The 16,352-nt window shown below is 40.6% G+C and overlaps 1 protein-coding gene across 3 annotated transcripts in view; it reads right to left on the bottom strand.

Annotated features, from left to right (window-relative positions):
* Positions 1-16,352, bottom strand: part of LOC124554729 — a 284,948-nt gene that overhangs the window by 20,822 nt on the left and 247,774 nt on the right. For all 3 annotated transcript variants that reach the window (XM_047128375.1, XM_047128377.1, XM_047128376.1), the window contains exons 19-20: positions 4,637-5,280; positions 4,366-4,560 (exon numbers count right to left, since the gene is read on the bottom strand). In XM_047128375.1, the coding sequence (XP_046984331.1) occupies positions 4,366-4,560; positions 4,637-5,280 (839 nt within the window). The remainder of the gene's footprint in view (positions 1-4,365; positions 4,561-4,636; positions 5,281-16,352) is intronic.

Below are 16,352 nucleotides of genomic sequence, written 5' to 3'. Positions count from 1 at the left end.
TTGGAGACACCTCTGTTTTAGCACTGTTGCTACTGGAAATCAACTGTGTTTACTGGTCCTCCAGATGGCTTCCCATACTTTTGTAGAACAAGTGGAATGGTTGACAAGAGTCAAGGAATGCTTGCCATGAGCTTTTTTTGCTCTCACTAATTACACGTTGAGCCTTGGCTCTCATGACTCAAAAGGCTGTGAGGTTGTCTGTTGTTGGGTGGCATTTAAACTGTTGAAGAGCTGCAAGCCTGTCGTGGATTGCTGAATGGCACTCATTAGTCCACCAAAGTACAGGTTGCCTCCTAAGATAGATCACTCATGTGGTGTGGTCCACCTATTCCTGGACGCTGTGTTCAGACACACCCACCTGACTGAACAGTGTCCACTTAGCCCTGCTGACCATCCATTAAGGTGGCTTCTGTTCGACCAATCCTCCAACCAGCAGACAGTTCAACAATGGGAAGTGGTCAGTTGCTTCCCACTGTGCTGAGTCTGCAAGTGCTGGAGAGCAGAAAGAGCAGTCAATGGCTGAAGATGATCCAATAGCAGCCGAGAAATGAGTGGAACTGCCTCTACTGAAGATGCACAGCTCCTGAGACATCATGAGGTTCTGCAAGACTCAACCCCTAAGGCCTGTAATATATTATGGGCGCTGAAACCACCCAGTAGGAGAAACAGGCAGGGGAGTTGTGCAATAAGGCCTGTGAGCATCAGAGCCTATTGCATTCTGAGGAGGTAAATACAGGGAGCAAACAGCAACGGCTACTGCCTGTAGGTCAGTAACCAAGGAGAGAGCAGAGGAGTGGTGTATGTTACTAACAAACACAGCAACCTCTCCCTTGGCTCTTTCCCCAGTCAGGTCATTCTTTTGGAGGAGGGTATAGCCCCAAAGCACAGAGGGCTCAGTAGCTTTGAAATGTGTTTTCTGTAAACAGAAAGCACATGCTATTGGCTGTGCCAGAATTTTCGGTTCCTTCACATGAGTCCTGAACCCATTTATGCTCCACTGTAGTATGAAAGCCATTTATCACAGGGTTCATACTTTCACCCTCTCTTTCCACTGGGGTGGGGAACCCACAACAGATTGAGGCTCAGCTTTGGGGTAGGATGGTTGCCCTGAGCAGACCTCGCAGTCCATCGGCTCTGAAACAAGAGCAGTAGAACCGTCAAGTCCAATGACTTAGATGTGTTCTGACTTCAACTGCCTGGTTTCACACACGGAGGAAGCTTCCCATTTGATCTTTTGGCCTGGGAGGGCTTTACAGGAGCTACTGCAGCAGCAGTGGAGGCAGTGCCAAATTTTTTACCAGGCTCTACCTTTGGAGGTACCGGGAGCTCTGCAATGGTGCCAACTGTGGCTTTATCTGATGTTCTTGGGAGTGCTATTGGTTCTGAAACAACTGCAACTTGACAAATGCACTGACATACGCAGGTACTAGTGCTGACACTAGCAACCTCCATTTGTGTAGAAGCACTGTCTGTTGAAATACGCTTTTTAAGGGCCGATGCAAAAGATGTAGTCAATGTGGGAGGCTGCAGGACTTATAGAGCTTCTTGGACTCACCATATGGGCTGTGTTTTCATGTTTCAATCTTGTGTACATTCCTTTCTTCAAGGAAGACATTACAGTCTCTGTACCAGACAAAATGATCCCCAGAGCAATTTACATACTTTGGAGAAGGGGAGTAACCAACTCCGTCATGGGCAGCCACGCCACATTTGTCCCAAGTGGCTTCATCCTTATATCCTAAGGTGGTGTGCCCAAAGTGGTGGCATTTAAAACAGCACATTGGGTTCGGGACACAGAGCCATATGCTTAGGCGAAGGAAACTTGCCTTGATATGCTCTGGGAACTTCACTACTGAAGGTAAGGATGAAGGAGTCAGATTTTACGAGATCCTCATTCACCTTTTCCAATACATTTTGCACATCAACCACCCCGTCTTGAGCCCACTCATCTTTCAATTCCTCCTTGGGGATGTCTGCCAGATATCTACATTACACAACACCTTCGCTGTAGTTGAAGATGTTGTGGAGCTCTGTTTCTATGGCATATTCCAAGGCATTTAGCTATCTGGAGGTTGGTTGGTTGTTGAGAACTAGCGGTTTCAACCAACAGTGTTCCATTACATAATCATTTAACTGATTTCAGCATATCTGCGATGCCCTCTAAATATTTTTTACTATAAAAAGGCAAAAACTCCTCAAAGTTGCCCTCTTATCATCACACAATCAAAAAACACATCTTGACCAGCAGCATGCATTGACTGAAAAATTCTGTATAATCCCTGAGTCAGGAGGAATGGTTACATGAGCCCTCTGGTGAGATTGGATGTTGGTGCCTACCAGTGACTCACCCATTGCACTGGGAGGAAGAAGAGGAAATTTCAAGGGTTCCATTTCAGTCAAACAAGCTGCTAGGGAAATGAAAGTCCACCTACACAGAGCCCTGCATGCCTCTGTAAGCCCTATACAACTGAGGTGGGGCAGGTTCCCCAAAGGTTGCCTGATAACGATTGTTTCAACTTAACAGCCGTTCATCTCATTGGCACATGGCATGCTTTGAGATTGACTTGTTTGTTTTACCATCCTCACAATCTGGTTGGTCAAGTCAAGATCCCTGTTCCCTTTGACACACCATGTTCCACTGCTGCACCACATGGTGGTTGCTGAAGCATGACCAGAGCTTACAGTGACAAGAGGACTGGAGGTGCTTATTAGTGCCGTTACTTTCTTTGACATTTGCTTAATAAGTACACTTTTACACATGCAAATAAATGAACATGATTTAGAAACAGTTCCAGAACAACCTGTCTGTGTTCTTCAATTTGCTTTGAAGACCAACTTCTTAAAAAGCAGGAAGATTGATAACAAGGCTGTTATGTATTGTACAATTTCTTTAGTTCTCCACATGGTATTCATACTGCTGACTTGATTTCTTCTATTTACTGCTCCTCAACACAGACAAGGCAGTTCCAACTACACACTGGGTGCTCGTCTGAATGGTTAATGCAACAGGCAGGAGAGTTATACGGTGTTCCAACTTTAGCACATTTTCAGTAACATAGCCTGTCCATTAAATGCCAAAGTTCAATATAGCCAAAACACTGACATTTATAGTAGAATAATGGGTTTGGAATGTATGCACATACTTCAGCTGAAAGAAATCTTGTATTAAGTATTCTGGTAAACTAAAATGAATGTGGGTATGGTGGCAGTCGTGCTCACTGCCCCCCCCCCCCCCCCCCTCCCCTTTTCCACTGTCTTGCAACATATGGGATGTGGTACTTCCTTCAATGTGTCAGTAGAGTACAATTACAGCACTTTTTAACCGATTTTAACTTACTCGCTGCATCTTCTAGTGCTTTTTGATTAATGATACCTTCTACCCTATTTCTAATGATACGTATATCCTGGAAAACCAGTTATATTCTGTTACTATTATGTAATACTGTTGACAAGATGACTCTGAACTCTGATCTTATAAGATTAGTCCATACTGGTACTCCCTGGTTGTACTGCATCTCAAGCAAAGCCTTGCATACCAGAGCAGGCCTAATATAAGTGAGGTTCAGTGAGTGCTCTGGCTCAACAACCATTCAGTCTCATCCCACCCTATTGATAAATAGTATACCTTATGGAATTTTTGTGTAGAAGTTTGCCCCATTTTCATATTTGAGCAGTTAAACCAAAATCTTTTTCTCTGTGTGACACACAATCGCAAAGAACAGTGATTGGTGAAGTATGCTCAGAGGTTACACTTATAGACAGTGGGCAGTAGTGACCATCCCTCGGCTCATTAACCCTGGTTTCACTAAATCCAAACACCACTATTCTAATATGGAGATTAGAAGATTCACGCAGCTTACAAAATGTTATGGACATGGCATGCACTACTTCCTAAGCAAAATGAACAGGCTGATTTACTTATCTGAAGCGTGGAGGAATGCCTCTGTGGATCACCCGAAAACACACAAACTCTCTCTCTACAGTTATACATTAGTATCTCTCTAATTACTGGTTGTAACCAACACCAAGTCCTCTTAATTGTGCAACTGCTAGTGTCTGTCCTTGATCATCCACAATTCACCTATAGGAGAGTGGTTACCTGCTCTCATTCCTTTTTATTTATTTATTTTTGGTACATGAGCCACAGAATGTAGTTTCTTCAAAAATGCTCTGTTACCTTGGTCTTTTAAGCACCTTTGCATAATACAAATTCACTGTTTGACATGACTCACATAATGTTACAGATAATACCAAAACATGTCTTGCCAGTAATCAGCAGTTTTCATATATCCTCAAGTATATGTACTATCTCAATTAGTACAAATTTCAGAAATGTAGGAAACAGCATACATGTAAATTTCTCACCTTCATGAAGGACACGTTTTTCCACTGCTACCAGAGAATTGGCACCTGCATGCATGGTAGGAACATCAGGACTCAGAAAACTTAATTCCTGAGCCTGAAAACTACTTTCTGCAGTCATAAAACTGGCATCCGTGCTTATTAAAGAATCTTGTTCTGTATTTACGTCTTCTGGTACAATACATTCTGTTGCTGAGCCTAAAAGTAAAGTTTAAAGATTACACACTGCATTTTGCAAATTATATTTAGCAAAATGTACAGGTGAAAATCTTACCTGCTTCCAAAATTCCATCAGTCTCCTGACGCCCACAACTGTCTTCTGCCTGTACATCTGTCACTGTTTTAAATGGAGCAGCAAGACTGTTCAATGACTCTGTACTAGAGCAACTCGATAAACTTGCAAGCACATCATTTAATACTCCATTTTTTCCTTCAGCATTTTCCCCTCCTTCATCTTCTACTGCTCTGTCCTCTGCTATTATGCCATCCTCTCCTGTGCCGTCCTCTTCTGTGCCATCCTCTTCTACACCGTCCTCTTCTGCACCGTTCTCTACTAGACCATCCTCTCCTCCTCCTTCCTCTTCTACTCCTTCTTCTTCTACTCCGTCCTCGCCTAATTCGTCCTCGCCTAATCCATCATCTGATATTCCGTCCTCTGATATTTCATCTTCTGATATTCCATCTTCTGCTAATCCGTCTTCTCCTCCTTCGTATTCTCCTTCTTCCTTTGGATCAATCATAATATCTTCATTATCTTCTTTAACTAGCAGGACTGGTGTCTCATCAATGGCATTGTCATCTTCATTAACTATTGTATCATCACTTTTTTCATTAGCATCATTGTCCTCATCTGTTGGAATTTCCGTATAACAATCCCATTTTTCATTCCATTGATATAACTTGGAGTGATCTAGACGGCTACAACAAATAATGAAATTAGTCTCCAAAATTCTGTCTGCTGAAATCATTCAAATAAACTCATTTTTCCATGAAACAAGAAAGAGAGAGAGAGACGAAAGCCACTCAGCCATGCAGGCTGAAAGTATTATTAAAAGTAAAAAAGTAATGAATGATGTTCTATTCGGTTTGCAAGTCTTGAAAAATATTCTGCTACTTTGTTATAGTTATTAATGTCTCTTCTCTTCATAAACTGAGCTACTCATCTGTGAGACTTAATCAGACAGCTCTACTTATTTTAAGATAATAATAATAATAATAATAATAATAATGGCATATTTCAATTATGTGGAAAAGGAAACCACTTACCAAACTGCAGCTTCAATGAGGCCTGATAATAATGTACACAGTATAACAATCCTAGCATGTCACAGATTGCAACTACAATAAATAATGAATTTCATTTTGTAGCATAAAGAAAGAAAACTTGGCACAACTGTCCATGAATCAGAATCAATCCCCACTGCATGTAATAAAGAGGACACACTGAAAAATGAACAATTCTGTAAGGATTGTTGTGTTCACTGCAATTCCTTTTTCTGTTTATTTCTACCCACAAACACAAAATGTTTTGGAGATGTTATCTGCTAAAGAGAGGCCAGTCTTTTGTTACGACATATGCAACCACTGAAATCGGAATCATTTTTCCTGACTTTTCACATGGACATTCTGAGAACATGTTAACAGCCATGCTTTACTACAGCACTAAAATCAACATATCATTTGTTGAAAATTATATTTACTGACACGAATGGGAATAGCTTGTCATCAGAACATTGTAAAAAATGCCTTAATATGTAGCTTTGTGCCATATAATTACCTTCTCAATATTGGTGCTCAACCGTCAAGAATTTAAGTATGTGACAATACTCTGTATTACGATGTTTCATATGATGTTCCGATGATGGGTTATGCTTGAAACACATCAACAAATGCAGTTTTTAACAACAAAACATCTGCTGATTTTTGTGACTTAATAAAGCAGTGATATAGGATGTGTGCAGTGTTTACATAGCGGTCACAGGCTTCCTGCATGACTTTTATGTCAACACCCAAGCTTCTCACACATATTTTCAAATACTTGGTACTTTGAAAGAACACTGGTCATAAACGAAAAAGTAATATATCTGAAGTTAAGATTTAAATAATGTATTTGTATGGGGTACTAATAGAGAGGAATAAAGACAATGATTCAGGTCATCAGGTTGTGGATGGATTAGAAACTGCATACTAACTTGTTGAAACAGTTACCTGGTGTTCTGAACATTGTGCTAGGAAAATTTGTGCAAGCAACTGAGTTAAAGTGAGATCATATGGACACTGGGTAACTAGATGGTCCTTCTGAAGAACTGTCCAGCAGTTGGACATGATGTGTCAGTTGTGTATCTACGCTGGGTGCTAGTAGTTTGAGGAAGGAGAACATGTTATGGTCTTTTTTCTGGAAGGCAGTAACAAACAGACTAACTCCTGCACATCAGACAAGCAGCCACTGCTGACTGCACAGCAACTTTGACGCAAACAGAGATAAATATTGTCGGCAAAGATGATCAGGATATATCTTTTTAATTTTTAAAAACTGGGATTCCTCCAAAATCTCATCGCCGTGCATAGCCCATAGTGTGGAAAGGGAGTGGGGAGGACCAGAGAAATAAATAGCATCAAATTATGTTTAATGTTGAGTACCGATTCTGCATTAACATCAGTGATGGTTGTTCCTGCATGTGGTGGCCACGAGAGCTGGACACAGGTGTTCATCATACAAAGACAACTTGTGGCATCACAGGGTGCTGAACAATAAATTACAATGACTGTACATCTCTGATGTTTTTAGAGGAAACGTTGAACAGTGTAGGATACATTTAGATCATCAGTCAGCCAATTCCTCTGTCATTTGTTCAAGTGTTAGGGACATGTGCTCATTCAACAGGGTAGTACCAATGGCACAGATTGCCTTTTAAAAGCATGAGACATAATCCACAAGCTACTGGCAAGTTGCAAAGCCAATTCTCTTGACTCCTGAAAGCATTTACTTTTTCCAAGTCCAACCCTTCTCTACCATTATCCACCTAATTACCCAAAATTACGCCTGTGTCTGTGTCTGAAATTATGCATGAATGGTATAGGCTTACAGATCTATGGTGTTATTGACACAGATTCTCCTTGGTTCAACATGCAATTATGGGACAGCTGTTAGTACCAAACAGATAATAGACCTCTACCTCAGCTCTTTGTGAGTCTATGGTAACTCTGGAGCCACAATAATGTGTACAGAACTCATTAACAGTTGGAGAACTCATTAAAATCTTAAAGATACTGGTGAACAAAACTAATAATATTTCAGATTAAATGACAAATGTCATGAGTCACGATTATTTCAGCGACTCACACTTCAAATGTGTGCCTTCAGTACCAAAAGGGTAATTGTTGAACCACCCACTATCACTAGCACATTACTGAGTAAAAATGTTGTGACTTGGAAACACAGAAACTGAGTATGGAGTGAGTTCAAATCTGGGGAACCTCATCCAGCTGACCTGTATGTATATAAATCTGCATGAATTTAATTTATGAGGATTTTTCTAAAAATATCAATCCATTACATTTACAAATAAGATCCTGAGTTATTCAAAAGTGTTTAAATTACCCTAGTGGTTTCCAAAAATTTAAGAAAAATCACAAAAGTAATGTAGTTTCAAAAAGTTGTCTGTTGTGTTAGATGAAATCTAACAAAAGTAAATAACACATAGTATGGCACAAACAAAACATGAGAATACATAAACATATAAGGAACTCCCATAAATTTGAGATGTTTAAATAAATGTGTCAGTTCACTGCAGCACGAGTACAGTCATGTAACTGACCCAAGCACGAGTTGAACAAATTCAGAAATATGTGATGATGTGTATGAGCTCCACAGGAATTAAATGCCATTACTTCAGCAGAGCTGTTCCAGTGCAGCAAGCTTCTGATGAGTACTTCGAACAACACACTTCCCAAAAGCATCTCAAATCATACTCTTTGGAATTAAAATTGGAGTGGCTAGCTCAATCTCTCAGACACTGAACTGTTCACTACTGGAGATACTGATGCATTAATAGGATGACCTCAGCTATCACTGATTTTGATATCACCAATGTGCAATTTGTCAAAGTTACCTGTCAGTGGTACAGATGAAAACTGACTTTGCACACATTGTACAGGTGTCAGGCAATACTGTCAGTAGAGTTTCCCTAGGCATCACCTATTACTGAAGAAAACTACTTAGGTAAGACTGACTGAGGTCATACAGGAGGTAGATCTTAATCCATACAAAGCCAAATCCATGTTGGCTAAGAGGACATGACCATTCTTCTATGATCATTCTGACACAATGGGAGGTGTACTTATCGCTCACCAAAAAGTAACAAGCATAAGTAACAACCAAATTCAAAGTTTAACAATTGTTCATTAAAATAATGAAGCTGTACTTACATTTTTGAATAGCACAATTGTATGCATGATAGACCACGACGGTAGATAAGCAGAAATCCAACATGTGGCATTATCCCCATATGAAAACACTGTCTGCTGTTGGTGGGTTTTCTTAAAAGGGTCAATTTCATGCATTTGTGTAGTAAAAGGAGCACAGTGTGTAAAGCCGGGTACAGAAATTTCATATGTATTGATACCAAATATGGCGGCATGTACGCTGCATAATCCACAGAGGGTTTACATTCATACAAACTTAACTTTGTGTGTGTGTGTGTGTGTGTGTGTGTGTGTGTGTGTGTGTGTGTGTGTGTCACAAAAATATCACAAATATTACAGACAAGGTAAAGACCTTTTAAGCATACAGCACAGACTTTCCATCTGATAAGTCAGCAGAAACTGTGATAACAGGATGATACAGGAAAAACACTATATAAAACAGCTAGGTCTCTCGAATCATTTCTGCCAAACAATATATTTAAAGGCAAAATTATCGTAAACTACAAAACTGCACGCATACCAAAGAGTTTTAAAAAATACAATTGCATGGTTTTTTTTTTTTTTTTTTTTAATGGACATAAGTAAACCAAACAAGAAATGAGGAACAAAACATTAGAGGCATAATAATATACTTTCTGTAGCTCATTTAAACTAATTTTGGGATGCATTTAAAGAAGTATCCACTTAAGGAAACAACAATATGTAATAATAACAAGTGGGTACCTCAGTGCCATGAAAAAGAGCCGCAGTTTGAGTGCGTACATTTTTATATTAGTTACAAGAACAAAAACAGAGAAAATAAAATCAAAGCAGCCTGGTACAACTGAAGACCTCAGCAGTGTACAACGGTAAGGGACAATCAATGACAAACAGAGTTACTGCATGTAAAATATGGAACATGATTTGTTTTATCCATATTAGTTGATAGTTGCACAATAAACCAAGGACCTGCAGTGGTATCAATAATTTCAGATTCTTATGAATGACAAATTTCTTATGTAAACAGTGCTAAGTGCCAAAACATGGTTGACAGTAGTGGCAATGTGTGTGGTTTTCTTGCCAGTCAAATGCTTTTCTGGGATGATCTGTAGACGTCCGAGGGTGATGTGGATAACTAGGGCTAAGATAAAGATCCTGAATGTGTTCATCAATGAAAGTACACTTCAGAAGTTGTTACTCATTAGGTAAATGCGGATAATTATTTAAGCAAGCAAATAATGCTAAGTTGTGTTCCTTACCATTATTCACATGAATTTACATGGCAGTGTGATGTAAGAAATGATAATGGCCATTCTTAACATTGTTTACATGCTGTAGTAAGGTGACACTAAAATTAATTTAATATTTTGCTGAATCACAGATTAATTTTTGAGATTGTTATACTCTTTTATTGCAAAAACAGGTAAAGGAAATCTTGGTATCATAAACTGAAACAATTTGTACTCTAAATTTGTATTTTTGAGAGCTTTCACAGCACTTCATTAAGTCAACCAGCAACTAAACAGTGGCAAGTCAATCTTAACTCATGTTGAGTGCACACAGTTTGCAAGTGAATAATTTTAAATATGCATGATACATTTTTGAAGAATAAAGTTTCAGATGGAATTTATGATTTTAAGAACCATGTCATTACTCTACAAATATTTTGAAATGTTCCGCCGACAGTAATTGATTGGGCGCAGCTGAGTAGAGTTAAGACACCTGTCCCAGAAAATGTACGAGGCTGCTGAAGTGGGTCAGACCACAGGCTGACCAAATGTTATTACATCATGGGCTGCATGCTGATACTACAGGAACTGCCAGCCAGGCCCCTAGCACACTACTAAGTGCAACTGAGAGACCAATATCACCAATGCAGCAAGAAAGCGGAGTCATTGCAGCATTGGTGGCCCAGTTACTTCACAGCTGAGCCATGGAAATGTTGGGGCTTACCTGACTGAAAGCAACGCTGTAGCAAAACAATGGTGGGCCAAGACCATTATAAATACACATCATTTTTAGTCAAGGGTGTCACAGTGTGCCAGCCACCAATCTGGAGGGGGAGGGGGGGGACGACCTATATTGGTACACGAGCCTAGGAGTCTACGTGCCTCGACCAGACACCCTCTTCAGATTCTGCCGTTGCTGGTGCCAATTCCAATGCTGTGGACTTCAGCATCCTGCAACTGATGGGCCACCTGGCTGTCTAATGTAGCTGCTGCCAGCCACCTACCCAGGAGGTCTACAGTTCAAGCCCAGGGCTGTGCAGCCATTCGACTGCCATTGCCTGTGCATGCAAACTCTGTGCTGCCTGCTTCTGCTCATTGAGCAGCTACTGCTGCCACTGGGAACCACAGCATCCATCCTGGGGCCATAAAGTGATTCTGTGCTCATTTGTGTGTTGTGCCCCAGGCTGCTGCGCAGTCCCTAGTCTGCTTTACAAGCTGACACATGCTGCTCTCATCACCAGTGGCCATCCAACACTGCAAGCTGCGCCTTTTTGCAGGTTGTATACAGTTTACACACTGAGGGCATTGACTCCTTCCGCTATCACTATGGTTGTTGCTGTTGAATAATCAATGAATGTTTTGGCAATGATGTTTTTACGAGAACACAGACAACTTGCAGATGTCCACCACCCCTCTACTGCTACCCTGCCCAAGGTAGAGGACTATCAACATCCTGAATTCAGACTATTGTGTTCCACCACTCTCCATAGAGGCCTACTGCCATGGTGGCTGTAAGTTTTAACTGGTATCTGGAGCACAGTCCAGAACCATGTAGTCACAGTTTGCAGCTCAGGAATATGGTCTTGGTGCGTGACTTTTTATTTTCGTGGACTTTTTGGTTTCTTTTGATCATGTCCATGGTAAATAGATGGAATGTGCACAGAAATCTCAAGGTGTAATTCATGAAACCAGAGGAACCTGCAGACTTGTCATATTTTTAAAGTGGATTGTAGAGAATACTATTTACAGCCAGTTAGATGCTAGAATTGTAATTTAGCAGGTCATGAATTACTGTGTATTAAGGCAGTGCCAGCTCTGTAGGGCACTTGCTGGCATTATGGGCATGAAGCACATCAGTGCTAGTGAATTAGTGTTATTTTATTGTACCTCTGTCAGAGTGCTTGTGGTAGATGTCCTCAGTTTGAGGTGTATATTGTATTGTTAGAGGTTGCAAAAATGCTAAGTACACAAGCAATACGATGCCAAAAGTGGCGAAATTTTGATGAAACATATTGCTGAACTCACATTACAAAGGCACGTAGATACTTTAACAGCAGACAGTGAGCATAGACAAGCTGGAATGGCGGAGACAAAAGCTTCATTCAGTATACTTGTTCCTTTTGTGGATCCTATTGCAGCTTGTTTAATAACTCTTTTTTTGGACAAACCAACTGAGAATGTGACAGCCTTTACTGACAATCTAGAAGCTGCTACTAGTTTGGGTAACTGGGCAGACAATGTACATTTGCATATGGCTACATTATGATTAGTAGGCAATGCAAAGATGTATGTAACATACCATGAGGGGGTTAAATAAGGTGTACACATTTGAACAACTTTAGAACAGACTACCACCATTACCGCAAACAGATCTGTGCCATATTCTTCAGGGAACAACTTAATGGAATGCCTCAGAAATGAAATGAATTGGTGGAGGCAGTCTTGAATAAAATCAGGAAAATCAATGCACAAACATCAGAGTTGATGCAGAGTGAAGAGGTGGATAAAATTATTTTGCAACAGGCAGAACACAGGGTGCTAGATGTATTTTTGGGGAACTTCCAGTCAATACGTCAAGGAGAGTATTGATAGAAAATCCAAAGGATATCACTGGTGCCATTAATGCTTAAGGAGGAGGACATAGCAACTTGGATGGAGCATTTTTTTCTCAGAGGTAAGGACCTATAGGCATGGATGTACAGGTCACATTCGGAAACAGTGTCGCCGACAGCAATGTTATAAATGTAGGTTGGCTAGGCACCTGGTGCGAGACTGTCAGAATGGAGAGCGAAGAGAACAGCTCACAATAAACATTCATTAAACTCAAATGGAATTCCTCAGCCACCAGACAATGTTCCCTGGAAGAGTACCGCCCGCTGTGCATGGTGAATTGAACAGAATATATGTTTTAAATGGACACAGAGGCTCATGTGTTGGTAACTAGTCTGGACCTTATCAGGATATACGTTACATGGAGTAGAGGATATGATGTGGCACCAATGGGCTCAGCACTGCTCAATTCCTGCATTGGAGCAAGGAATTTTCAGGAGTATACGGAAGTACTAGCCTCTGTCAGTGAGAGGTGCTGCACAATCCTTGGGCTGGATTTTCTGAATAAGCATTACACAAAAATTGACCTTTCACTGCATGCTGCTGAGCTCAGTGGGAAATTGTTCCTGCTCAGAACGACCACTGCAAGTGATACACTGTCGCAAGGTTTGTTGATTGTGAAGGTGAAATCAAATAAGCTGTGTACATGTTCATTAAAGCACAATTCACAGAATAAAGAACCTAGAGGTATGGGTGAGTGTGGGTACTGAACTACCGAATGATTTATTGTGTGTTCTAGAGCTGTTTGAGCACAATGGCAAACTGGATACTTTGCAATGTTTTGTGTATAGAAACATGGCATGTGTGCAGGAGATATAGATGAAGATTACATGTTTCCAGTGAGTGTAGATAATTTTGGCTCTGACGAAGTAGATTTAGCAGAAGGGTTACTGACTGGCAATTTGGAAATCTTAAATCAGGATGACTTGGATAGGTTGAGTGGATACCTGTGCCATAAGAAAACTGTCAATGCACCTACAACATGTGAGAATGTGGAACATTTGAAATGAAAGGATAAGTCAGCCACGGAAACTTTGTTGATACAATTCACAGATCTGCTCAATCCTAGTGGACAATTACTTAGTGACACCTGTCAGTCAGCATAAAATCCCAGCAAGGAATAGCCCAACAGTCCACAAAAAGCCATACCGAATACCCAGGCACATAAAACTTCTAATGGAAGAATTCATTAGTTAGCAGTAGGATCATGGCATTACTGAGGACAGTGGCTGTCCATGGAGAGAAGCTGTTGTCATTGTTCCAATGAAATCATAAGGTGGAATGAAGAAATACAGGTTCTGTTGTGATTACTGGTCTCTAAATGCCAGAACAATCATGGATGCATATCCTATGCTAAACATAACAGAGACTTTGGAAAACTTAGGTCAATGTAATTATTTCTCCATGATGCATTTAAAGAGTGCATATCACCAATTGGAAGTGGTTCCAGGAGACCGGCTGAAGACTGTGTTTACTGTTCCATGGGGGTCACTATTACTGCTGACTGATGGCATTTGGGCTTAAGAATGAGCCAGCCACATTCCTGAGGTTATTGGCTGGACTGTTAAGGAGATTAAAACCACGGCAGTGTGTGGCCTGTTCACACATTATTATTCTCTTTTCTTAAGGGCTATAGGTGTATGCACAACAAGGGTTTAACAGGTTGCGTTTGGCACATTTAACATTACATACTGAAAAGTGTCATTTAGCACTCACTGAAGTAAACTATCTAGGTCATGTGATTAGCGAAGCTGGCACAAAGACTGACTCCAGGCTGATATGTGCTATCTGTGACTTCTTACCACAAAAAACTAACTTCAATCATTTTTAGGACTGTGTAGTTATCATGGAAGCTTTGTCAAAGGGTTTACTGAAATTGCCAGACTGATGTTGAAAAAAGAAGGTGTGAAATTTCAGCAGTCAACCGACTGTCAGGCCACATTTGAGAAATAGAAACAGGCATTGACGACTAGCCCGCTATTAATATTTTCAAATTACGAGAAAGAATTTCTCCTATCCTGTGACACAACTGGATGTATTTTAAGTCAGGACATAGATGGCAAAGAACATCCAGTAGCGTATGTGTTGAGTCACCTGAAGAAAGCCACACACAATTACTCAACCACGGAGAGAGAGAGAGAGAGAGAGAGAGAGAGAGAGAGAGAGAGAGAGATGTTGAGTGCCATTTATTGTATTACCTATTTTCATTGTTACCTAAACGGTAGGAAATTCGAAGTTATAAAAGACCTTTGGTGTTAAAGTTGTTACTAGGACTGCAAGGTCCTTCAAGTAGATTAAGCCATTGGGCATTAAAGTAGGCTGAATTCTATTATGAGATAGCACACAAGCCCCACAGGAAACATAGGAATGTCAACAGCATTGAGCTGAGGGACCTGGGGTCATATGAGCGACTGGCAGAAGCCTTGCCAAGTGGCAACAAACACAGACAGCTGATGCACACTGCCAGTTATTTATGATGCAGCCACAATTCGCGAGGTACAAGGGAATATTGTGTAGGGTGGTGAAGTACGGGCCACATGTTATTATACTTGCAGCTTTGAAGGATGAAATGTAGAGGGAAGCACACAATGACAAATTAAGCAGGTCATGGAGGGTGAAGGACGACTGACAGACAAATGGCTGAACTAAACTGGTGGAGGACAAGGAGAGAAGAAATCAACCAGTATGGGAAGAATTGTATATTGTGCACACAATGTGCTGATCTCAGTCATTGAGTACTGCTGCAAAGATTACCACAGGCATCCAAGCCATTTGAACTGGTGGGAATGGACATTTTTGGTTCATTCAGCCTAACACAGGCAGGTAACCGACAAGTGTTAACCATCATAGATAACGTTTTACATGGTGGAATGGTTGCAATCCTGAATCAACATGTGACTGAGGTGCCACAGGCAATGTTAAACAACTGATTATTAAAGTTTGGCATTCCTGACAATAATGTCTGAGTTGATTAAGCAGCTATTCCATGTACTGTTGATCTGGAAGCTTAAAACCAAACCCTTTCCACCCCAGAATGAAACTGAAGAATGCAATGAGTCTATTTTAATGATGGCAAGATGATAATTTATTGTGTCAATAGCCATCACAATGCTTGGGGCCTTTATCTATCGTACATAGTAGCTGCATATAATTCTGAAGTACATAACAATGTTGGGCTTTCACTGTATGAGGTAACACACAGTAGAAAAATGCTGTCACCTTTTGAAGTGATTGAGCCTAAAATTGGGAAAAAGGGGAATTGGGAAAAAGGGGAGTCATGAATAAGTTTGCGAAGACAGTATGAGATGTCTGGAAATAGGTGAAAAAAGCTAATACTGCTATAACCCTGTATGTAATACTTGGATACATGTCATGGAACCAGAACAGCAACACACTACACTTCGAAACTTTCGCCAATGGCATCTGCACGGGATGGCCACCAGTGGCCGCCTGTGATGGCAAGCCTTATAAGGAAACCGTGGATGCTTTGCTACTAGTGCCAGTGTCTGTGCCAGCAAAGGACAAAAACAGTAGGTGACAAGCAGAATGTAAACAAAGTGCCATATGTACTCAGATCACGAAAACAGATGTCAACAGGGCAGGATACATGAAGCATGTTTTATAAGTACAATATATAATTGTATTACTATCTTATTGTAGTGTTTTTACATTACATTTTGTTAAATTGTGTGGTTATATTGCGTTTTGCTAAGATTTTGTGGTACATGTGTTTGTAAGTGCAAAGGA

Source organism: Schistocerca americana, chromosome X (assembly GCF_021461395.2).
Source record: "Schistocerca americana isolate TAMUIC-IGC-003095 chromosome X, iqSchAmer2.1, whole genome shotgun sequence".
NCBI classification, from domain to species: domain Eukaryota; kingdom Metazoa; phylum Arthropoda; class Insecta; order Orthoptera; family Acrididae; genus Schistocerca; species Schistocerca americana.
The sequence above is the reverse complement of the archived record's forward strand: the minus strand, read 5'-3'. Positions and strand labels throughout refer to the sequence as shown.